This window comes from Miscanthus floridulus, chromosome 1 (assembly GCF_019320115.1).
Source record: "Miscanthus floridulus cultivar M001 chromosome 1, ASM1932011v1, whole genome shotgun sequence".
NCBI classification, from domain to species: domain Eukaryota; kingdom Viridiplantae; phylum Streptophyta; class Magnoliopsida; order Poales; family Poaceae; genus Miscanthus; species Miscanthus floridulus.
This window is the reverse complement of record NC_089580.1, coordinates 148,110,934-148,136,084: the sequence shown is the minus strand read 5'-3', so window position 1 is coordinate 148,136,084 and position 25,151 is coordinate 148,110,934. Positions and strand designations below refer to the sequence as shown.

General features: G+C 48.1%; 2 protein-coding genes across 3 annotated transcripts; one reads left to right on the top strand and one right to left on the bottom strand.

Annotated features, from left to right (window-relative positions):
* The first annotated feature begins 16,560 nt into the window (after positions 1 to 16,560).
* LOC136465057 (uncharacterized) lies at positions 16,561 to 16,983 on the top strand. The gene is made up of 2 exons (XM_066463949.1): positions 16,561 to 16,725; positions 16,771 to 16,983. The coding sequence occupies exons 1-2, from the start codon at positions 16,561 to 16,563 to the stop codon at positions 16,981 to 16,983; spliced, it is 378 nt and encodes a 125-aa protein (XP_066320046.1).
* Positions 16,984 to 18,098: 1,115 nt separating this feature from the next.
* LOC136497444 (uncharacterized) lies at positions 18,099 to 24,360 on the bottom strand. Of its 2 annotated transcripts, none has more exons than XM_066493250.1 (2): positions 21,744 to 24,360; positions 18,099 to 18,116 (listed from the first exon to the last, which is right to left on the bottom strand). In XM_066493250.1, the coding sequence occupies exon 1, from the start codon at positions 24,358 to 24,360 to the stop codon at positions 21,769 to 21,771; it is 2,592 nt and encodes an 863-aa protein (XP_066349347.1). In that variant the 3' UTR covers positions 18,099 to 18,116; positions 21,744 to 21,768. The 2 variants fall into 2 exon arrangements, with proteins under 2 accessions (XP_066349347.1, XP_066349340.1); XM_066493243.1 differs by lacking the exon at positions 18,099 to 18,116 and adding an exon at positions 19,005 to 19,022.
* Positions 24,361 to 25,151: the final 791 nt, after the last annotated feature.

Sequence of the window (25,151 nt, the reverse complement as noted above, 5' to 3'; positions counted from 1 at the left end):
CTGTTAAGCCTTCAATGAAACGGTGACCATGGCTTTGATACCACTTGAAAGGTCCTAATATGGCTAGAGAGGGGTGAATAGCCTATTTAAAAATCTACAAATCAACTAGAGCAATTTGATTAGTATGACAAATAGCGAAATGCAAACTTGCTCTAGCTCTACAAGGGTTGCAAGCCACCTATCCAACAATTCTAGTTGCAATGATTACTAGGCACACAACTTTCAAAGTTACTACTCACTAAGAGCTCTCAATCTTGCTACTCTAAAGAGCTCCACTAGATGAACTTAAAATGACAAAGCAAGCTCTCAATTCTAATTACACTAAAGAGCTTGCCACAACTAGTTTGCAAGAATATAAATGAGTGAGTAGGGTGATTATACCACCGTGTAGAGGAGTGAACCAATCACAAGATAAATACTAAATCAATCACTAGGAGAATACTAAAGGGCAAGAGACAACCAATTTTTCTCCCGAGGTTCACGTGCTTGCCGGCACGCTAGTCCCTGTTGTGTCGACCAACACTTGGTGGTTCAGCGGCTAAGAGGTGTTGCACGAACCTTGTCCACACAATTGGACACCGCAAGAACCTACTCACAAGTGAGGTAACTCAATGACACGAGCAATCCACTAGAGTTACCTTTTGGCTCTCCACCGAGGAAGGCACAAGACCCCTCACAATCACCATGATCGGAGCCGGAGATAATCACCAACCTCCGCTCAACGATCCTTGCTGCTCCAAGCCATCTAGGTGGTGGCAACCACCAAGAGTAACAAGTGAATCCCACAGCGAAACATGAATACCAAGTGCCGCTAAATGCAATCACTCAAGCAATGCACTTGGATTCTCTCCCAATCTCACAATGATGATGAATCAATGATGGAGATGAGTGGGAGGGCTTTGGCTAAGCTCACAAGGTTGCTATGCCAATGCAAATGGCCAAGAGAGTGAGCTTGAGCCGTTGTACCCCTTCACTGGGCACAACACGGGGTGACCGGACGCTCTGGTCATATTGATCGGGCGCTGACCCTCAGCGTCTAGTCACATGATACACGCTACGTATCCCCTCTCTTTGAATATTGTTCGCCTGATCAACGGTCAACAGTCGACCAGACGCTACGGCATAAGTGTCTGGACGCTGAGCCTCTAGCGTTCGGTCGTTTCCTGTAAGGTTCTAGAAATGAATTTCTTCAACCAGATGCATCTGGTCATGCTCGACTGGACACACCTAGTGTTCGGTCACTCAGTGACACCTCTGTGCATGATCATGTCAGTGTGACCGGACGCAGCCAGCCAGTGTTCGGTCGTTTCAGTGCCAGCGTTCGGTCGATGACCGACGCTGTGCTTTTTCTGCTGCTACTGACCGAACGCGCCGGTCCTTCAGAGACCAGCATTCGGTCACTTACAGTGACCTCCATCTTTTCTGTCTAGGGTGCCGGTGGCACCATCGGACTGTCTGCACTCTACGTACGGACACTCCACCGGTGAGGTTTCTAACCCTTGCCCAAATATGCCAACCACCAAGTGTATCACCTTGTGCACATGTGTTAGCATATTTTTACAAAGCATTTTCAAGGGTGTTAGCACTCCACTAGATCCTAAATGCATATGCAATGAGTTAGAGCATCTAGTGGCACTTTGATAACCGCATTTCAATACAAGTTTCACCCCTCTTAATAGTACTACTATCTAACCTAAATGTGATCACACTCGCTAAGTGTCTTGATCACTAAAACAAAATGGCTCCTACTATTTATACCTTTGCCTTGAGCCTTTTGTTTTTCTCTTTCTTCTTTTCCAAGTTCAAGCATTTGATCATCACCATGCCATCACCATCATCATGATCTTCGCCATTGCTTCATCACTTCGAGTAGTGCTACATATCTCATAATCACTTTGATAAACTAGGTTAGCACTTAGGGTTTCATCAATTAACCAAAACCAAACTAGAGCTTTCAATCGGGCACGCTCGTGTGCACTCTCACGCAAAGAGTCCCGGCCGAGCCTGACTCGACCGTAGCTTCCGCTTGGGGCTCGAGGGCCTCCTTGAGCCTCAGACTCCTCATCTACGGAACCTACAAGCCCGGACCTTGACTCTTGCCTAGCTAACAATGCCAGCCAAGGTCCGACCACAAGGAGACAAGCCCTAGGCTATCGATGCCCAGGGGCTCCCTTGTGCCACTCCCTAGGCATGCCCCTACCAACTGCTCCTCCGATAGGGTCACGTCCGGGGTGTGACACAAGAAGACAAAGCTTCCTGCAGCCTTTGGGGGCTCAAGGGCTTCTAGGCCCATGCGCCAGCCCCTAGAGCCAACCTCCTTCGCCACCAAGAAGACTCCACAAGGTCTCACCTGGGGGTGGCCGATCCAAGCTGACACCCCCTAACACGTAGAGTGTCAGAATAGAGCAGTCAGATGACACCTAGGCTTCTTTGGCTCTAAGACACCTCAACGGTCCATGGTGCACTGCTGCAAGCCTCTCCTAGACTCTGGCACACGTAGACCATAGACTAGAACCCCCAAACTGCCTTTTACCCGACCTATCTCGTTATATAAGGAATAAGGTCAGACATAGAGGGGGGAGGATCCAAAGTCGATCATCAGATACTCCATTCCATTCCATTCGCCTCTGCTCTGCACCGAGAGCAAGGCAACCTAGAGAGGTGCACCGAGAGCCCCTCCTCCACTGCATCCCACCATCTCTTTCCGCTCTGATGAGGGGGAGACTCCACTGGTAGCGAGGCAACCTTAGGATTAGCACTGAGCTAACCCCCCCTATCAAATCTTCTTCCTTTACACTCTGTTATAACGCCCCAGATTTTAGGTGCTCTTGAGTATAAGGATCATCAACTGCTGGACGTAGGGAATGAATTGGCTCGAACCAGGATAAACCATTGCGTCTTCTCTGCGTGATTCTTGTGTTCCTAAGTCCACCCGAGCCACCAGAGACCTCGTACTTGGACACTGACTTGAACAACATGCTTGCCATAGTTTTGACCCCACGACAGCTGGCGCTCTAGGTAGGGGCAGCGTCAAGTGTGATTCTAGCTCTATGGTAGCTGGAGCCACCCGCCTCGTCGCTGGAGCAAGCGATGATGCCCTAGATGGTGGTGTCCACTTCCCCAGCGAGTTCTCTATCATGGCCAGCACCTTCGCTCTAGGCTAGGTCCTCAACTTTGGGAGCCTAGCCTACATCATCGACTGCTACGGCGAGCTTCATCCACTTCACGGGGCTGCACCGATGGACAACGGGCCCCCGGCGCCGCCTCCTTTGTAAGGTATCTTGGGAACATATCTTAAGGTTCTCACCCACCAGATCTGACGTGGTTTGGGCCCAAAACCCACCATGTCAGACCACCGCTAGATGTTCTACATGCTGGCCTATGTCCATCACCAGATCACCATTGGTGACATGCTCCCGTCGCCTGATCACTTCTGGTACTACCTCCTAGACCTGCCTTTCAAGATACAGAACGTAGTGGTGTCCTTCTAGCTAGAGCTGGAGCACCTCATTAGTCGTGAGGCGCTGTAGAGCATCATCCTATCCGGTGTAGTAGGGACTGACGTCCCCTCACTCTGTGCCTTTCTCGAGGTCCTCTCGGGGAATGGACCAGAGTATGACTCTGATGATGTCGACTATGATGCCCCACCGTGCATGTGCTACCACATCGATGGCGCCCGGGCTCACACCGCTGGACTAGAGTCCCTACAGCTGTGCGGCCTACTTTAAGGAGAAGGTAGACTATTTGTGCACTCAACAAGTGGACTTAGAGGCCACCGAGGCAGAGCTCAAGCGCCAAAGGTAGGACTTTGCGTGATAGCACACCACGCACCCTCTTAGCGGCGACGACGACGCCCGCATGGGGGCTCCTAGCAGCCTCTACTTCCCCCATGCAGCGTACAACATGGCGAAGTCATCTCCAACACGCCAGACCCAAAGACCAACAAGCGGATGAACGAGGCGAAGCGGCTCCTCTGTGTCGCCCTCGAGCAGCAGGCCAAGAGTTTAGCCTCTTAGCACCACGCCACACTCTCCTAGCCATCCCAGATGATAGCCACACCCCATAGGCGGCGGGGAGCAATGACGACACCTCCGGCAACAGCTCTGACCGACCACAGACCCGAGGCACCAAGTGGAATACCCTTGGTGTTATGCCCTAAACCAACTACTAAATCATGTCATGAGCATCATGTTTATGTAATAATGCATGTGATAGAAGGTGTTGATAAATTTCTTGTTGCCTAAAATAACCAATAAAAATGTTAAATCGTATCAAGTAGGGTTAAAATCAATTTTTATTAAGCAAAAATACTATAGAACATGTGTGTGATACTTAAATAAAGTTGGAAGTACAAACTTTGTAGATGACAATGCAACTCTTGCTGTAGAAAAATAATATGACTAGCTAGTATTTTTAATGGCTTAGAAATGGAACTTGAAGTCCAATTTAGCTCAAGACTTGGAAGAAATTTTAAGTTTGAAAATAGTGTAAATTTTTGCTCCTTATGGTAGACTGATGTGCCCTCATTAGCATGGTCGAGGTAGATTAGCTTCAACTATGTTAGGATAGTTTTTAGATGTGCTTTAAAATTCATGCACGTCATATGCTTGGCACAACCACACGGTCACCTCGCGTGGTCGCTCGGCGTCGTGCGGCTGGCCATGTTCCGTGCGCCGCGGTGCCGACCTCGGTCGTCCTGTCTGGCTATGGGTTGGTTGTGGCCGACTCTAGTGGGATGCTATCATCGCCCTGCAGCTGTTGGTCATCGTGCTACTGCCCCCGCTATCGCCCTTCTCGCCTCGTGCTGCGGTGCGGCTGCTACCCTCCTCGCCATCGCATGCATGGGCTTGTCCCTGCTGCCGACGCCATCGTGTCGTCGTTGCGTCCGTGCTCTCTGCAATTATACGCCACTGCCTGGCCCTATCCGATGGCACTGTCTCTACCGCATGGGCGCTGCCGGCCAAGCCATGCATGGGGTCAAGCCAAAGTCACGGCGGCCTTCATCTTGCCGATGTGGCACTCTTTCTATCGCTTGAATCACCTACTCGCCGAGCCGTTGCCTGCCTCCATAGTCATGTTGCACTAATGCCCATGTCGTGGTGTCACTGCCCTCCCTCATGTCATCTTGTTGCACCGGTCCTACGAGATAGTCCCGCGCGCGATCGCTACTTCACTGCCGCCGCCCGTATCCTGCCATGGCCAAGCAGTCCCATCACATCGCTTCACGATGCTCTCTCTCGAAGTCTTTCCCATATGGACGCCTCGCTTCATTAACATAGCCTCAACCAAAGCAGGCATAGCCTTGAAGAGCTACCGCCCCCGCCTGCCCTTGTCGTCGACATAATCGCCCGCTTCGCATGACAAATACGTGCAGTTCGGGACACCACACCTCAATTCGGTGTCCCAATAATTAGACAAGAAAGCCATCTAGCATTCTGACCCTCACCTTGGTTCAACCGAGCACTACTGGTGGCCCATTTTTAGTTTTTCTCATTGCCGGCCAGGTGCGCCACCGTGCCAGTGGAATTGGGGTAAGGTCCCAATTAGTTCAAATGTTTGTATCCATGAGTTCGCCTTGATCTCCACTATTTGGTGCTCGCGCCATTTGGCTAGGGCCGTTACCGGAGATGTGGTGACGCATGGGTGTCCATCCCGAAGCACCGCCGCCCTGGCGGCTCGCACGTGGCTAGGCCACCTCGGCACTCCTCTGCCTCAACCATCATCGTAGCATGAATTCCAGTGAGCTACTGGTGCTTACCCGCTATCCCTACCACCCCAGTAGAACCTTAGGTCATCGAAACAGTCATGCCACCACCACGGATAGGTGCTCAGTGCTGCAGCCCACGATAGTTCGCCTCCGAGTCCCTAACCGCCACCCATCCTTGCGTGTTTAGCTGTAGATGATGGTTGGCCCCTTACTTCCGTCGTAGCATGCCTAGGCTGTCCGGCGTAACCGTCTTATGCCGTCGGTCGCCGCACCGGCGCGCGAGGGGATCACCAGGGACCTCCCCGTGGTAAAGGTGAAAATATCTGAGGGTATAGTTGTAAGATTACTGATGCTAGGAATAGTGTGCATAGTAGTCATGTTATTATCTAAAAGCACAGGGGCCTTTCTGCGAAGCCGCCATCGCGCGCGGGCCTCTTGGCCTTGGGCCATGTTGGGCCATCACGACGCACACGACAACTGCGCCCGCGCTAGGCCGTCAGGTCTGCTGGGACAAATGCTTGCCACCGGCCCTTTTTGTTTTCTAAAGCATTTTCTATTTTAGTTTCTAAGGTAAACTTATAAATTTAATATAAAATTGTGTTGTTAAAAAAATTGTGAAACCAATTTTGTTAGGGGCCTAAAATCATGATCTATCTGCTAGTATATTTTGTTCACATAGTTTTATAATATTTTCTAGAGTAATCTAATTAATTTGAGATGCTTAATATTGTAAGATATAAACTTATAGAAATTGTTGTGATAAATTAGTGATAGTGTTGGCTCTGAAACTTTCATAGTAAATTCCTAACATTATTAGGTGCTCACTATAATTTTTGTAGCTCCATAATAATTAGTTTGCTAAGGTAGCTAAATGAGCCCTAATTCGAAAATATATATTTAATCAATAAAATGCCGAAACACCTTGGGATTGTAGAACTAAAACACTTGTTGGGAAACAATGCCTTATTCGACAATATGGATACATAGCCTAGCATGTTAGAGCTATCTCGTTAGCTTGCGAGGCGTAATCATATTTCTAAGAGTTTCGGTTGTCGTTGATTATTTATGTCTTTGCATTGCATCCAAGTATATCATAATAGGAACAACGATGGGTCATGGAGTCAACTGAAGTAGAGGAAAAGACGGTGCCTTGATGATCGTGTCACCATGATGGATTGCTAACTTTTGGTTATATCTTACACAGGCAAGCCCCGGTGCATAACCCCTATTATTCTACACTTTATTTTATGCTTGTGCATTAAGTTTTAAGGAGATGAATGAAAACCCACTTGCATATATATATTCTTATCCTATGAGTCCTACTAGTATGCTAGGATCTTGTAGATTGCCATGCTATAGGATTCGGTAGAAGTCGAGTGATTACCTGTCACTCAAGAGAGATAGGAAAGATATTATTGTTGTTATTATATTACTATCACATGGAATATATATGGATGATAATTGCAGACTGGGTGGAATGGTACTTTGGATCTAGACTTGGTTATGCATTAAAGCGAGGCTCGGATTGCATTTGTTCTGCTTGTGTCGATTGAGGACCGTCCGTTGCTATGGATGGTAGTCAGGTCATAGACTTATTATCCTGAGCACACACTTGCTTATGGGAGCGGGAAGGCTTGTAATGCTCTTGTCGTAGGATCTGGCTCTTTTTGGACCGACTGATTGGAGGCGGAGAAAGGTGTAGGTCTAAGCACTATACTGAGACCGAGTCTCAAATGTGGGGGCTTGGAGTCCAAGTTTGGATAGGGACCTAGAACCCATAATAGGAGTTGAATGGGTCAGTCTTGTTTGTGCCTAGGGTACAAACTGGGCATGTGTATTGGGGTACCCAGCTAGGATACATTGGTTCACGAATCGATGTTTCTGTGAGACGGTACCAACTTGGCTACGGTCTAGCACCGTAGTAAGAACTGTAATATGAAAGATGGTAAAATGGTTCTGATTGCTCACCACCTGCTTGAAAGTAGCATAGGTGCTTACATAGAATGGTTAGCTAATGAACTAATGATGACTGCTAATAAAATTGACTATAAGGACGCACATTTAGTAATGCTTCCGCAGATGCAATAACCCATAAGCCAAATAAACCTTGCATATCCTTAGAGTCTTTTGTTTTCCTCCTGTCGGATAAGTCTTGCTGAGTACAATCGAGTACTCAGGGTTTTAATTCCCCCTATTGTAGGTAACCGGAGGATACGTAGAGCTGACTCTTGTGTGTGGAAACCTCCTAGTGGGCTCAGAGAGGATTCCTTTTCCGCTACAGCCGTAGTGTTTATTTATAACCTCACTAAAGGTTTTTATAAGAAAAGATGTAAAATCTGCTAGCATCTCTTGTATAAAAATGTCCACTATGTTAATGCTCCACCATGTCATTAAATTAATCTTGCTTCCTCTGTAACTCTGATAACATTGTTATATTCTGCTGTTATAATCAATTGAGGTAATATTCTTTTACTATAATAAAGTAATGTAAGAAATGACTCAAAAATGTTGTAAGCGGTATTCTCCCATTTATGATCCTAATGAAAAAATATAGATTTTCGAGTTCTCCTTTAGGGTGTGCTCGATGGTACTGTATAGTTTAGTGTCATCTCTTGAGTACTTAGTGTCTCATGGAAGATAAGTACTCCTAGGAGACATTAGATTATGCGGTTCTACCACAAGTGGTATCAGAGCATAAATGAGGAAATAAAGCTTCAAAATCCTTTTCTAAACTAAAATTTGACAACTTATTTTTGCAAAAGTTAGGGTGTTTAACTATGAAGTATAAGCATCCAGAATAGGTTTAACTAGGCTTTCTTTAGTGCACTGACTCTCACATAATATACGATCTTTAAGTTAGTCGCACTAGTAATACCTTAGTCGTCATGACCATATTGCTGGTAGATGCGCTATTCATAGATGTCACACGAGTCATATGGTGCATGACTGACCGGCCCTTGTTCGGTAATTACTGCTGAACTATGGCTTCATGCTTCACGTTCGCCTGTGGTTCAGTCTATCATGACCCATGTCTCTCCATACTCCTTTCTATGCTCTTGTCGAATCCTTGCCCGGTAGCCGTACTAGTCATTACCAGCCTTGGATATCGCTCGTCTTGAACACGTGAAAAATTCGATTGATTCATTTGTAGTGGCACCGCACAGGAACCGAAGGTGGACTGCTCCAAGACCACTAACCGCTCTGCCATTATAAGTAGGGTCTAGCCTAGCCATTGGTACCACCACTCGATGCACTCCATCTCGCCGAGCTTTTCCTTTTGAGCAAGCTTTCCGCTCAATCCTTCCTTGCAACCACCCATCAGGATGGCAGGAGCCTAGGTTAGCAGTTACTGTTTGAACACTAAGGGTTTTCCCAAAATCCTATATGCCACCCTGCAAAAACTCAAAGTCAAAGATCATCCTAAGTATGAGGGCCATGAGTATGAAAAGCATGGCATTGAGCGGTGTGAAGTTATCGTCTATATTGGGAAGAGTGAGGAGTTTCCCAACATCACTAAGGCCTAAATGTGACCACAACCAGGTTTCACTTCATCGACACCTACCAAGTTGTGGCCCACAAAGCCTTGCGGCATCTTTGCTAGATCTATGAGAAGCCCATTGCTCGTACCCCCATGAGGTTCTTTCCACCTTTGAAAAAGAATCGACGGGTATGTAGGGCTTGCATGGAAGCTTTGCAAGGGCAAGATACATAAGAAGACAGCCCAACCATGGTGCACTTAACCACGTACCTGCTTGCTCTGGACGAGCAGTATGACCGGCAAGCCTCAAAGCTGAGGAAGTGCCTCCGACGAGCCGAGGAAGCCGAGATTTTCTCTAGGATGCTCCAGGTGCAGCTTTCTGAAGCGCATGCCAGTGTGGCAGCCACAGCGAGTCAAAAGACTGCCATGTCAGAAGCCCTAAAGGAGGCTGAAGATCAGCATGCCCATTAGTTGGGAGAGGTCTACCTTGTTACTAGGGCCAAGCGTAGGACGCTGGCCGCTGAAAGGCTGGATCCCTTGATCTTGGAGGGAATCCCTATCCACCACTAGAAAGAAGGAGAACTGGTGTTGTAGTACCACCAGCACCTCCACCCTTGGAGGTATCAGAAGTAGAGCCCTTGCTTCCCCTCACTCAGCCACTGCCAAGAGAGGAGGTAGATCCATAGCCAGGACAGTAAAAGGATCCACCGAGCCCGAAAATGAAGATGTGTGGTCCGACAAAGTAGATTAGTTGCCTTGGAAAGATGTACCCGTAGTTAGTGGTGTCTTTCATCATTGTCCTCCAGTATTGTAATCTTTCTGTTGTATCTCGTCCGTAGTTGTTGAGATCATCTAGCCATAGGGGTAGGTAATGTGTCGCAAGAATGGGAGAGCGAGTGCCTGTATGTTGTACCAGTATAAGGACTTTGGAATGTGCATTTCATTTATTTCGTTGTGTTTATTGCATCCATCTACCCATAGGTCTTGTTAGACGTGCTTAGGATTTTCAAGGATGATGTTAAGTGGGTTACAAGAGAGCAACCATTCAGATACCAGCAGACCAACCATGATTGGATAACGTAGGACACTGTATCGACTAATTGTGGATGTCCTAGCAGAATACTTGAATCTCTTTAAATCAAATCCATTGTGGGATTAGAATTCCTTGTCCCTTGTTGCCAAAGGATCCCTTATTGTCTGAATCTTTCCTTAAAATACTCCTCTGATTCTGTGGTCTATGACCCCACCGCCTTCATTGTGTGTAAGTTGGTAATAGTTGCCTGGTTAATAGCTTATGGTGCCGCGATGAAACCGAGGGCCCCTGTGGAACAGCTGCCACTTGGTGATGCTGCTCGACAAGCACTAGTATCGAGGTTGTTGACCAAGCACCTTTACCAAGTTAACCGCCATACCGCTCTTGATACAAAATATTCTTCTTAAAAATATTCGGGTGTTCAAACGGGAAATCCACAATGGGTTGATGAAATAGTGTTCCCTCAAAGTAAACAAGAGAATGTGGTTTTGGAGGAAGCATGTATGTCGCGATCTCAGTTCATACAAATGATTGGCACATATTGTGAACAAAGAAGGGAAGGAAAAGAAGAGCAACAAGGAAAAGTTAGCCTTTGGGTAGTAGGGAGTGATTACAAAAGCCTGAGTGGACATCGTGTCCCAAGCCCTATGTCTAGCTCAACCACGCTAAGCATGTCGGTCACTATTGCTGTGTGCCCTACGGACGCCGTCAGTGTCAGGGTCCACTAGTACCCCATTCTCACGTAACCATGGCATTATGCTGCATCCACCGAACTCGTGCACTGTGTGTTTCCCTTTTCCCAGCATCTTGTTGGCTCTCGATCCTCACCCTCGTTCCCGTACTAGACCCCTCCTGTATTCCTCTTTTGGGGACACGGCTGCCCGCACGCCTCCCTCATCGAGCGAACCCCTCCCCTCTCCTTTTTCCTCCCTCCACTCAAGCTCGCGTAGGGAGCGCACCATGGCCGACCTCTTCCTCACCTCATAAACCATCAGTGTCTCCCATCCACGCCACCTCCAGTCCTGGTGCGCTGCACCCCCACCGTCATTCACCACTATAAGATGCTCTTGTTATCCTCCTTCATCCCCATCCCCTCAAATCCGAAGCAGAGTTACAAGATACTATCATCGTTTGTGGAACTAGGGTCACTAGTCAGAGGTGATTGTGTAATCTAAGAAGAAGGAGGGATCTGGTTTTTGTCGAAGAAGTTCAAGTCCACCTCTAGTTAGTTTGGTCCTAGGGTTCATGATGTTTGAGTTCTCAGTCTCCTATTTCTGGATCTATTGAACATACGATATGTTTTGGATAATTATTTTCTTGTTGTTTCTCCATTGTCCGCGTCTATCTCAACTTCTGGATTAAGCCTGGGTTGTACTAGGTTGCTCTTAACCTCATATCTATAAATCCCTATGTGGTTTAGTGTTCGACGTAGTGTAATCTTTTGTGTAACTTTAGATCTATGAAGTGCAATCATATTTTTCCCTTTTTTTATTCTTGTTTCAAATCTCAGGACGAGATTTTTTGTAAGGGGTTAGAGTTGTAACACCCTTGGTGTTACGTCCTAAACCAACTACTAAATCATATCATGAGCATCATGTTTATGTAATAATGCATGTGATAGAAGATGTTGATAAATTTCTTATAGCCTAAAATAACCAATAAAAATGTTAAATCAATGTTGATTCAATAGCTCATGTATATCAAGTAGGGTTAAAAATCAATTTTTATTAAGCAAAAATACTATAGAACATGTGTGTGATACTTAAATAAAGTTTGAAGTACAAACTTTGTAGATGACAATGCAACTCTTGTTGTAGAAAAATAATATGACTAGCTAGTATTTCTAATGGCTTAGAAATGGAACTCGAAATCAAATTCAGCTCAAGACTTGGAAGAAATTTTAAGTTTGAAAACAATGTGACAATGGCATGCTGGCGAATTAATTCTAGAAAATCTAGCTAAAGGTTAATGTCATGTTTTTGCTCCTTATGGTAGACTGATGTGCCCTCATTAGCATGGTCGAGGTAGATTAGCTTCAACTGTGTTAGGATAGTTTTTAGATGTGCTTTAAAATTTATGCACATCATATGCTTGGCTCGGGTGCACAGTCACCTCATGTGGCCTCTCGGTGTCGTGCTACTAGCCATGGGTTGGCTGTGGGTTGGTCGTGGCCGGCTCTAGCGGGTCGCTATCATCGCCCTGCAGCTGCTGACCATCACGCTACTGCCCCCGCTGTCGCCCTTCCCGCCTCACACTGCGGTGCGCCTGCTGCCCTCCTCGCCATCGCACATGTGGGCTTGTCCCTGCTGCCGGCGCCATCATGTCATCATCGCATCCGTGCTCTATACAATCCTATGCCACTGCCTGGCCCTATTCGATGGCACTGTCTCTGCCACATGGGCATTGCTGGCCAGGGCGTGCGCGGGGTCAAGCAGATTTTGCAGCGGCCTTCGTCTTGCCCATGTGGCAGTCTTTCTGCCGCTCGAATCACCTACTCACTAAGCCGCTACCTCCCTCTATAGTCACATCACACTAATGCCCGTGTCGCAGTGTCACTGCCCTCCCTCGTGTCATCTTGTTGCACCGACCCTACGAGACGGTCCCACGCGCAATCGCTACTTCACTTCCGTCGTAGCGCGTCTAGGTTGCCTGGCGTAACCGCTTTATGCCGTTGGCCACCGCGTCGGCACGTGAGGGGATCCTAGGGACCTCCCCATGGTAAAGGTAAAAATATCCGAGGGTATAGTTGCAAGATTACTGACGGTAGGAATAGTGCGCATAATAGTCATGTTATTATCTAAAAGCACGGGGGGTTTTCTGCAAAGTCACCGTCGCGCGTGGGCCTGCTGGCCTTAGGCCATGCTGGGCCATCACGACGCGCGTGGCAACCACACCCACGCTGGGCCGTCAGGTCTGCTGGGCCGAATGCTTGCCACCAGCCCTTTTTATTTTCTAAAGCATTTTCTAATTTAGTTTCTAAGGTAAACTTGAAAATTTAATATAAAATTGTTTTGTGAACAAAAAAATGTGAAAATAATTTTGTTAGGTTTCTAAAATCATGATCTATCTGCTAGTATATTTTGTTCACATAGTTTTATAATACTTTCCAGACTTATCTAATTAATTTAAGATGCTTAATATTGTAAGATATAAACTTGTAGGAATTGTTGTGATAAATTGGTGATAGTGTGGGCTCTGAAACTTTCACAGTAAATTCATAATATTATTAGGTGCTCATTATAATTTTTGTAGCTCCATAATAATTAGTTTGCTAAGGTAGCTAAATGAGCCCTAGTTCGAAAATATATATTTAATCAATAAAATGCCGAAACATCTTAGGATTGTAGAACTAAAACACTTGTTGAGAAACAATGCCTTATTCGACAACATAGATACGTAGCCTAGCATGTTAGAGCTATCTCATTAGCTTGCGATGCGTAATCGTATTTCTAAGAGTTTCGGTTGTCGTTGATTATTTATGTCTATGCGTTGCATCCAAGTATATCATAATAGGAATAACGATGGATCATGGAGTCAACTGAAGTAGCGGAAAAGATGGTGCCTTGATGATTGTGTCACCATGATGGAATGCTAACTTTTGGTTATATCTTACCCAGGCAAGCCCTGGTGCATAACCCCTATTATTCTACAATTTATTTTATGCTTGTGCATTAAGTTTTAAGGAGTTGAATGAAAACCCACTTGCATATATATATATATCCTTATCCTATGAGTGCTACTAGTATGTCAGGATCATGTAGATTGCTATGCTATAGGAATCAGTAGAAGTCGAGTGATTACCTGTCACTCGAGAGATATAGGAAAGATATTATTGTTGTTATTATATTACTATCACATAGAATATATATGGATGATAATTGGAGACTGAGTGGAATGGTACTTTGGATCTGAACTTGGTTAGGCATTAGAGCGAGGCTTGGATTGCATTTGTTCCGCCTGTGTCGATTGAGGACCGTCCGTTGCTGTGGATGGTAGTCAGGTCACAGACTTATTATCCTGAGCACATAATTGCTTATGGGAGCGGGAAGGCTCGTTATGCTGTTATCGCGGGATCCGGCTCTTTCTAGACCGACTGATTAGAGGTGGAGAAAGGTGGAGGTCTAAGCACCATACTAAGACCGGGTCTCAAGTGTGGGGTCTTGAAGTCCAAGTTTGGATGGGGACCTAGACCCCATAATAGAAGTTGAATAGGTCGGTCTTGTTTGTGCCTGGGGTACAAACGGGGCATGTGTTTTGGGGTACCCAGCTAGGATACATTGGTTCACGAATCGATGTTTCTATGAGACGGTACCAACTTGGCTATGGTCTAGCACCGTAGTAAGAACTGGAATATGAAAGATGGTAAAATAGTTCTGATTGCTCACCACCTGCTTGAAAGTAGCATAGGTGCTTACATAGAATGGTTAGCTAAAGAACTAATGATGACTGCTAATAAAATTGACTATAAGGACGCACATTTAGTAATGCTTCCGCAGATGCAATAACCCACAAACCAAATAAGCCTTGCATATCCTTAGAGTCTTTTGTTTTTCTCCTATCAGGTAAGTCTTGCTAAGTACAATCGAGTACTAAGGATTTAATTCCCCTGTTGTAGGTAACCGGAGGATATGTAGATCTGACTCTTGTGTGTGGAAACCTCCTAGTGGGCTTAGAGAGGATTCCTTTCCCGGTACAGCCATAGTGTTTATTTATAACCCTCACTAAAGGTTTTTATAAGAAAAGATATAAAATCTGCTAGGATCTCTTGTATAAAAATGTCCACTATGTTAATGCTCCACCATGTCATTAAATTAATCTTGCTTCATTTGTAACTCTGATAACATTGTTATATTCCGCGGTTATAATCAATTGAGGTAATATTCCGTTACTGTAATAAAGTAATGTAAGAAATGACTTAAGAATGTTGTAAGCTGTATTCTCTCATTTATGATCCTGATGAAAAATGTAGATTTTTAAATTCTCCCTTAGGGTGTGCTCGATGAAACTACGTAGTTTAGTGTCCTCTCTTGAGTACTTGGTGTCTAGTGGAACACAAGTACTCCTGGAAGGCATTAGATTAGGCGGTTCTGCCACACCAAGCCTCAGTAGGAGAGAAGGCATGACCTTTCTCCTCGGTGTCCCCTCGCGCGACACCAGATCGGCAATGATCGCGATGTTCATGACACCATCGAGGCCAGGCTCCACGCTCAGGTGCGGTCCTGTACCCCTGAGCGATGGGGCAGGGGCCCCATCCTAGATCACTTAGGCCCCCTGGCCTTTGGGGCAACGATCCGAGTGGCCCCCTACCCTAGGTGTTTTCGGCCGCCGACGCACATCTCTAAGTATGATGGCAAGACCAACCTAGACCATTGACCTGAGGACTACCGCTTCGCCATGAAGGCTAGGGGGTCAGATGATGACTTTGTTGTCTAGTACCTTCCTCTACTTCTATCAAGCTCAACCAGAGCTTGGCTCGAGCAGCTCGAGCCTAGTAGCATCCGCTGCTAGGGCGATCTCCATGCAGTCCTCATCGGCCACTTGTAGGGTACCTACACTCGCCCGACGAACTCCTAGGAACTTTGCAACTGCAAGCAGTGGGCCGATGAGACCCTCTAGGAGTACATTTAGCGCTTCTCCAAGAAGTGCAATGAGCTCCCTAACATCATCGATGCCGACATGATCAACGCCTTCATCTGTGGCATGACCTACAAGGCGCTCATCCACACACTCGGCCGCGAGACCCCACACACGACACGAGATGAGGAGGCCGTCCAGGCCAACTTCAATGGGAAAGCCAAGGCCACCGTCCACCTCAGTGGTGGTGACAGCGCCGATGATCCTGCCTCATCCTAGCGACGCCACGACAGGCAAAACAAGGACCGAAAGCACCGTGGGGTGGAGATGGTCGTCGTGGCCGACCGAGCCACCAGACCTCTACCCCATGGGTGCGCTGCATGACTAGAACACTTTAAGAAGGCGTTTGAGTCCCCCTACCCATTCCATGGGGGGCTGGCGAAGCATCTTCTCAAGGACTGTGCCACCATGAACCATAGCACCCTCGGCCAACAGGGCATGGCCCAGAAGCCTGTCCCGAAGGCCAACAACTCGGTGGACGGTGCCTAGGAGGAAGACAACAAGTTCCCCGAGGCCAAGTGCTGCCTCATGATCTTCGAGGGCTCCTAGGCGCATGAGTCTTGCCGACAGCACCACATCACTGAGTAGGAGGTGAACGCCGTTCACACCCTCCTCGCCCCGACACAGCTTCAGTGGTCCCAGACAGCCATCACCTTTGACCAAGAAGACCATCTCGATCGTGTCCCCCATCTAGGGCGCTACCCACTCATGGTCAGCCAGATTATGGGCATCACGTGCCTCACTAAGGTGCTGATGGATGGAGGCAACAGCCTCAACATACTCTATGCTAGCACCCTCGACAAGATGGGCATCCCTCATAGCAGCCTACACCCTAGCAAGGCACCATTCTACGAGATTGTGCCAAGGAAGGAGGTCGTACCCCTCGGGTGCATCTGGCTCAACGTCACCTTCGACTAGCTAGACAACTTCCGTAAAGAGCCGCTCACCTTCGAGGTCGTTGACTTCCCCGGTGTCTACCACACCCTCCTCGCCCAACCATGCTTCGCCAAGTTCATGGTCATCCCAAACTACACTTACCTCAAGCTCAAGATGCCCAGCCCAAAGGGGGTCATCACCGTCAAGGGCAGCTTCGAGCAGGGCTACTACTACGAGCAAGACTTCATCACCTAAGCGGCCATGTTCATCACCCCCTGTGCTCCTGATGGCCCGAGCCACGATGCAGGAAGGGCGCCGGTGCAGGAAGCGTCCAAGACGGCGGTTGTGCTCGATCGACTAAGCATCGGCAAGGCGGTCAAGACCTCTAGCGGCAGCAGTGGCTCAGTTGGCCCCTCCATCTAGGCGCTCGGCCCCCTAGAAGGGGCTGATCCAATCAAGGTGAGTTTCAACCTTTCCCCATGAGGGAAGGCCATCGCCGAGCCATCCGCCTAGAAGTGACGTCTCCCGAGCCAAGGCCCGCCTACCGACCTCCCTCACCGACCTACCTCTCCAACAATAAAAACCAAGATAAGTCTCGTCCTCTTGACCCTCTTGCTTTGCTTACCTTTGTTTACTCTATTCACTGTCTTCCTTGACCCGGGCCATCCCGACGATGGCTCGGATGCACTAGAGGATCGACTAAGCTAACCACTTGCTAGACTTTGCTGAAGGAGGACCACTGTAGAAGGCCCCCGAGCGAGGTGAGGATGGGATAGGTAGAGCAGGAGGAGCAGGCGAAAGATTGGCAAGGCGCTAACAGAGCGGCCCTGGCCATCGTGTTACCAGCTATGTCCTTTTCCCCCTCTCTTGTGCCAATTTAGTTCTAATGGCATCAAGTTCCTTGCCTCCGTAGCCTTGTGAGGCTTGTGAGGCTGCTTAGATTGCACACATATATGGCACTTAGAACCATTGACTAAGTTAAATTTGGGGATTAACTTCAGATTTGCTAGCCACGATAGACAACCAAAATTAACGTGACAAAGTCATGAATGCCAAATATTTGACTCATCATTGATAATAGCATTGTTCACAACCTTATTACACACATCATCATGCAACGATAAGCGAAACAAGCCTCCGCAATCATAACATTTACCAACAAATGTTCCATACTTCAATAGTACACATTTGTTAGCCTCAAAGACAATTTTATAACCATCTCGACACAGTTGAGAGATGCTAACTAGATTCTTTATGATGGAGGGGACATGTTGCACGTTCTTCAACAGCACCGTCTTTCCTGAAGTGAACTTCAGAATGACCGTACCAACACCAAGAACACGCGCATGGGACTCGTTTTCCATCAGTAAGGCTCCAGTCCCGCCAGCCTAATAAGAAGAAAACAAAATAGCATCAACACACACATTTTTGTTAGCCCCAGTATCCATCCACCACTCAGGTGAATGACAGACTAAAAGAATAGTAGGTAATGAATTTTCGTACCTAGATGTTCCTCCTTCAGCCTCGCTAACAACCATGTTTGTAGCTTTCTCTTCTTGCTTGAATTTGCAGTCTGGGCACGTACTTGCCCAGTGCTCATCGCTCCCGCAAACAAAACAACCACCTTTTTTGTTCTTTGTTTTCTTCTTAAAAGTGGTTATTTGATTTGCCTTCGAGTTGTTCTCTTGCTTGTTCTTCTTATTATTATTATGAGATGCATTGTTGTTTTTCCTCTGTACCATATTGGCAGCAGAAGACTCAAGTCCTTTTCCACATATGTCTTTTGCTCTTGCCCCCTCCTTAACATTAAGAGACCCAATAAGCTCAGCAACACTAAATTCTTGTCTCTTGTGTTTCAGAGAAGTAGCAAAATCCTTCCAAGAAGGTTGTAGCTTAGCGATTATACCGCTGGCCATAAACTTGTCAGACAACACACAAGGAAACTATTCAAGTTTCTTTGCCAGCGCCTGTATCTCATGAGCCTGTTCCACTACTGAACGGTTATCAACCATTTTGTAGTCATACAGCTCACTACCAGTATCAGAAACATTGAATTGAGCATCTCATAACTCTTTGTCTATCGAGCATATGATGTAATTGTCCTTGTATTTGCTATGAAGTGCACTAATCACAGCGCCTCGAAACATGTTATCAACCGCCGTGAACTTTTGCTCATCCTCAGAAGCAAGTTGTTCGGGCTTCCCCTATGTGCCGTGATAGCAGTTCATAGCAGTCAACCACAGGACCATCTTAGCACGCCATCTCTTGTAATTTGTGCCATCAAAATCATTGGGCTTCAGTACAGCAGCAAAACCACAAACAAAAAATTGACTAATATCAGGTTTTTGGATTGTTAGGAATTTAGGCATTTTCATGTTTAATTTAATCCAAAAAAATAGTAAATTCGTGACAACAAATATGTGCACGTGTGAACTACTAGTGACAACTATGATGAACATACTGATCATGTTTAAGAGCACAAAAACCTTACTGAACATAGAGACAATAAGATTAGAAGTATACCCAGCGGAGGAACCCATACTCAAGGCACCGGTGGCTCCATGCGCACTAGTCAACATATTACGTTGCTCGATGTCGCGGACCACGGTCGATGCAGGACGATGTTCGTAGTGTAATCCCTCGAACGTCCATCGAGAAGTAGACAATTCGAGGAGGAAGAAGAAGATGTCGGCAATCACCAGGAAGAAGCGAGCAGTCACAGAGATGCTCCCTAAAAACCTGATCGCACACACACTCGAGCAGGTGTTGCTATGTGGATGGTGGTTTCAAAGGCCTGCTCTCCCAACACTCCGTGCGCGTAGAGGATTGGGACGGGGAAACTCGGTAGCAACTCAATAGAAGAACAATGGTGTTGGAGGTGTTGTGTCTCATCCGCGCAACTGAAGGTAAGCGCTCCTTTTTATAAGCATGGAAGGTAGAAGATGAAGTGTAGAGGATGAACCTGGACGTCATGAAGCATCATGAAGCGTCCATCAATTACTAGTAACCTCTACCATAATCATGGGAGTTACTAGTAGCCGCAGCCATAACTATGACCGTTACAAGTTCAGCCATCAACTACATTCAATCCACCATTTTATTGCACCAAGCATCTAATATGGCCTTAGAATTTATTTGATTTAATTATTAAATAAAATATGGGTCATACCCACATTAAATATAACATCCAATTGGTGTTAATGGTTTGAAACCCACCATTTCTGAGTGGAGATGGGGTATTCAATGGTGGAGTAGAGCGTAACCAAGTCTTGGGGTGTGTTTGATTCCCCTGGTTCCCTGCATCTTCTTCGTCTTGGCTAGGTGACTCTTTGGTGCTCCCATGTGGACTAGGAGATTGTGGCAACAATCTGACGCCACACAAAAAATTTTGATTGTATCTTTGCCTCTCTTTGGTTTTTGCATCACTTCTTGTCTTTCTTGTTTGGTGCAAGTTCCTTTAAGTGATAACTAGAATAGCATGATAAAATGCTTACCCTCGGATTGCTTTTTGTTCTCAAGGACCTACACTTTGTGTGAAACTTTCTAAGGACTTGATTAGAACTTCTTAGATTGATTTTGTAGAAGAACTTAGGTATCAAGGTGCTTGAAGGATAGATTCAGCATAAGTTAAGGTTGTTTATTTAATTTTAGAGTCTAATTCACACACACTCTCTCTCTTGGACCATTTGATCCTTATAATTGGTATCACAGCCTCCTTGCTTCATCTAGACTTCACGAACACGAGCAATGGCTCCGAGAGGGAACACACCGCCCAAGTTCAAGGGGAGGGACTTTCTTTATTCGAAACTCCCAATGTTGGCTTACCTTGAAGTCCATCCCCTGACATTTGGAGAGTGGCTTCCACCGTGTTCGACACACCCATGAATGCTGAGCAAAACAAGTTGAAAGCTCGTGCTAAGAATGCTACCTTTGAAGACATAGATCAGCAATAAGCCTTCGATAGGATCCTAGTTGGGACTTGGCCCATGATGTTTGGCAAGTGCTCATCAACATCAGCAAAGGCATCACCGCCATTCTCAATGACCGATATCATGTGCTTAAGACCAAGCTTGACTCTTTCAAGATGCCCCCAAAAGAACTTTGCAATACATGTATACTAACTTAAATGTTCTTATAGAGGAGATAAACTCTCTTGTCTTGTGCAGCTCACAACCGGAGAAATCAACCGGAAGATACTCATTACTCTCCACAAGCACAAGTATGACATCGTGGTTTCCAGTCTCCATGAGAAGGACCTCGATAAATTGGAGGTGTATCAGCTTGTAAACAAGATTAAGGCCCATGATATGTCAGTCCATGGAGAAACAAAAGAGGCATCCACGCTTAAAGATCTTGACTTTGTGGTTAAGACAAGAAAGAAGACTAAGAAAAAGGCCAAGAATATTGCCATCCCTTCATCAAGTTCAAGTGAAGATTCAAGCAATGAAGGGGGAGAGGATGGAGGTCATGCCTTCCTCATGAGAAGAAGACTTACGAAATGCTCTCAACACTTGCGAAGAAGGGATTCATCTATGATCAAGAAGAACAAGTCCAAGGCCACAAATCCATTAGTAAATAGGTAGGACTTTATCTAATCACTTCTTCTATATCTCAAGTGTCTGATTTTTTGTTGTTCATCTGGTAACATGCAATTATTTTATTGTTTGGTTATAGAAAAAATGTGAATTATCTCTTTAAGTTATTTTTAATTATACTAGTTAATTGTATAAGATTAATTTCTTAAATTTTGTAAACATTTAGACACCTGAAATATAGCAACTCCCTTATGTAATTGTACAAATTGAAAGAATTGTTGTGAGCTGTATGTGGAACTATTGTATTTATTAGAAACCATCCTCGTTTTGGCATGGCACGCGAGTCTCTCTGTACAAATCTTTAAATTCTACGGTGTCCCTTGTAATTTTCATACTTATTTAGATTCTTTTTACACTCTGTGAATTTGGATGTAAAAGAAACGGAAAAATGAGTGCACACTTTATGCATTTCCATGCAACCTTTCAGTCTTGAGCTCGGGGTCCATCACCGCTGCCGCCTGCCGGCGATCAGCTCCAGCGCGGAGTCCACGATGTCGGAGAAGCTCTCACGGTGCATGCTGATGCCCACGCTTCCTGAGAAAACGTGGTAGCACTCCAGCTCCGACGTGGTGTCGGCGATAGACTCTAGCAGCCGCTGCATGCCCACCTCCCTGAGGAGCTCAACGTACCCGCCGCGGCCGCCCGAATTCGTCACCAGCCAGATGACCTGCTGCACCACGAACCGTCGCATTCGCGGGACCCTGATCTCCGGATACCTGTACTGCCGCAGGATGCTCGCCAGCCGCTCCACGTATGCCCGTTCGTCCGCCACGCCGGCGCCGCGCAGCTCGGCGGCAAACTGCTCGCCGTCGATGAACTTGAAGATCTCCGTCGTCAGGCCGACGGACACCTCGAGTATTTTATCTCTGTCCACCATGGTGGCCTTCAGCACCGCCGGCAGGGCCCTGGTCACCACGCGCAGCCGCTCCCTCTGCTGTTGCCCCGAGTACGCGCACAGGTTCCGCAGCACCCGCGCCGCGTTCAGGCGCCGTGCGTCGCCGTCCTGCAACGCCGACACGAGCTGGTCCATCACGTCGGCGCGCTTGAGTATCGCCGCGCAGCCGGCCTCGCTCTCCAGCACCAGCATCGCCAGCGCTTCGCCGGCCTCGCAGCCGAGTTCCGTCTCTTGGGAATTGAAGAACATCGACAGCAGCAGCTTGACGACGCCTCCGGTGGCCACGATGGCCTCCTTGCCGCTGTCGTCCATGGCCAGCCCAGTCAGTACGTCCGTGGCAAGCTTCTGCAGCTCCCTGTGCTGCTGCCCGTACCGCAGTATGTCGCGCAGGTTGCTCACCGTGAACACGTTCTCCGCGACGCTCTCCCGGAGCGCCTTCCCCGTGTTCCCCGTCGTGGACACGAGCATCTTGACCACCTTGAGCGCGCGCTTCACGGCGCTCACCTGCGAGTCGGTCACGTGCGGGTTCTGGAGGAGAACCGGCGACGCCTGCGTGAAGTTGATGACCTTGGCGAGCAGGCCTCGCGCGTTCCCGATCTTGCCGCAGTTGTCATGGTCCCTGGCGAGCCTCTTGAGGATGAGCAGGCCCAGCAGGTTGAACGGCAGGTGGTCGTAGCCGCGGCTCGCCGGTGAGGCCCCGTGCTTGTCGTCGGCGGGAGCACCGGGCAGCTGCGGGTGCATTCCGGACATGGGCGGACCCCTGCCGGTGTAGAGCAGGGACGTGACGGACTCGATGGCGCCAGGGATGCCGGACACCCGGAGCGCGTTCTGACGCTTGCCGGCGAGCTTGGACACGATCTCGGCGGCGCACCATCGCACCTCCTCCTCTTCGGGGCGCTTCCAGTTGAGCATCTCGACGAGCCGCTCGATGGACCTCGGGGTGGTGCCGACCTTGCGCAGCGTGTCGCTCGCGGAGCGCTCGCTGTTGGCGAACTGCTGCAGGATGCGCACGCCGATGAGCTGCTCGTCGAGGAAGTCCGAGAGGATGAGCTCCTCCGCGAAGGTGACGAGGTCCATCTTGATGCCGTCGAAGATGCTCCCAGCGATGCACCGCGAGTAGGCGTCATAGAAGAAGCGCTTGAGGGAGACAAGCCCGTACGCGCCCAGCTCGCACTCGTCGCTCACCTGGTGGAGCAGCTTGCAGACGGAGACCTTCCACGTCCAGTACGCCTTCTCGAACAGGAAGAGCAACGCCTCCACGAGCGCCAGCGTGTAGAAGAGCAGGAGCGCCGGCCTCATGTTGCGGCTGTCGTCGGGGTCGCCGAAGTCGTGCTTCCAGAGGCGCATCACCGAGAGCGCGACGCAGGCGAGCGAGGAGAGCACCTGCAGCCAGTTGAGCAGCCTGCCGATCTTCCTGGACACGAAGACCCAGCCGGTGTGGGGGAGCAGCGACACGTCCGGCGCGTGCCAGGCGCGCTGCCTCATGAAGGAGACGATCTGGCGCTGGAACAGCGCAGCCCTGGCTCGCGCGTCGTCGTCGCGCCCGCCGCCGCCGCCGCCGCCTCCGGCGGCCGCGGCAGCCGGATCGACGATGGCGCGAATGATGTGGCGGAAGAAGCGGGAGCTGGAGCGCAACGCGCCGCCCGCGGTGGAGGTCTGCGTGGCGTGGTGCTGCCACTCCAGCTCGTGGCTGTGGCTGAAGACGCGCGCGCCCCCGCCGACGAGGATCACGGTGACGCACCAGAAGTCGGTGATGCAGAGCGTGCTCGCGAACCCGCCGAGGAGCACGACGGTGGCCCACACGAAGTCGAGCTTCCCGAGCCCGCTCGCCGCTTTCTCGAGAACGGCGAGCCGGAGCGCGAACAGCGTGAGCCGCTTCTCGGGCGGCTCCCGCCCGCCGGCCCTTCCGGAGCTGCCGTGGCCGCTCCCGCTGCCCGGCGTCGGCTCGGGCCACGGCTCGAAGAAGGACGCCGAGCCGGGACCTCCGGTGCCGAGCCCGCCGCCGCCCCCGGCGGCGGCGGCGCCACGGTGCTCCATGATGTCCAGCTGGATGCTCGGCGGCACATCGCCACCGCCTTTCTGCGAGCCGCCGTCGCCGTTGGACTCGAGGCGCGTGGCCTCGCGGCTCTTCTTGTACTTCATGGTATACTTGGCCTTTCTGCGAGCCGCTAGTTTTCATGAATATTTAATACGATCTATTTATAAAAACGATTGGTTTGGACTTTGGTGCTAGACTGGTTCGAGCTATTAAATTTTAGTAGTTATTAAACGATTTAGTTATTTTTAGTAACTCTAAAGTTATTAGAGATGACTAAAGTCTTTTTAGTAGCTTTTAGTCATAACGTTTAATTAAAAAATTATTAAAATGACTAAAAGCTACTAAATTTAGTAGCTATTAGACGAACCAAACATGCCCTTAATCAAAATACAGAGAAGTAAGATGACAGCATGTTTACGCTTCATTCAGTTGATTATTGCACCACGAGTAGCATTTTCCGCATATAATTCTTTTTTCCTGTCTGAATTAAAGATTATATTTGGACTGACTTGGTCCTCAGTAATACAGTACACTGTTGGTTGGATCTTGACTGGCTTTAGAGCTGAAAGCACGTGGATTGACGCTTTACCGTTGCCGTCCTCAGTAATACGGAGTACCATGGTATACGGAGTTCATGGTGGCGCCAGTCAGACTCAGAGAGGGTCACTGATCCCGAGGAAAGAAAGAAAAGAGAAATGAAGGGAATCCCGTGACTCAAAGGTAGCGTTTGAGAGATAAGGTGGGATGAGATGGTCCTGTCTCTGATTTGTAGGATGGGACGAGTTCATTTTTTGTTTGGTTGACAAAAGACGGGACTAACCCGTTTTCTATTTGCTTCTGAAACTTCAAAAGTGGGATGAGCTATTGACATATATGGCCCATATTCATCAGATTT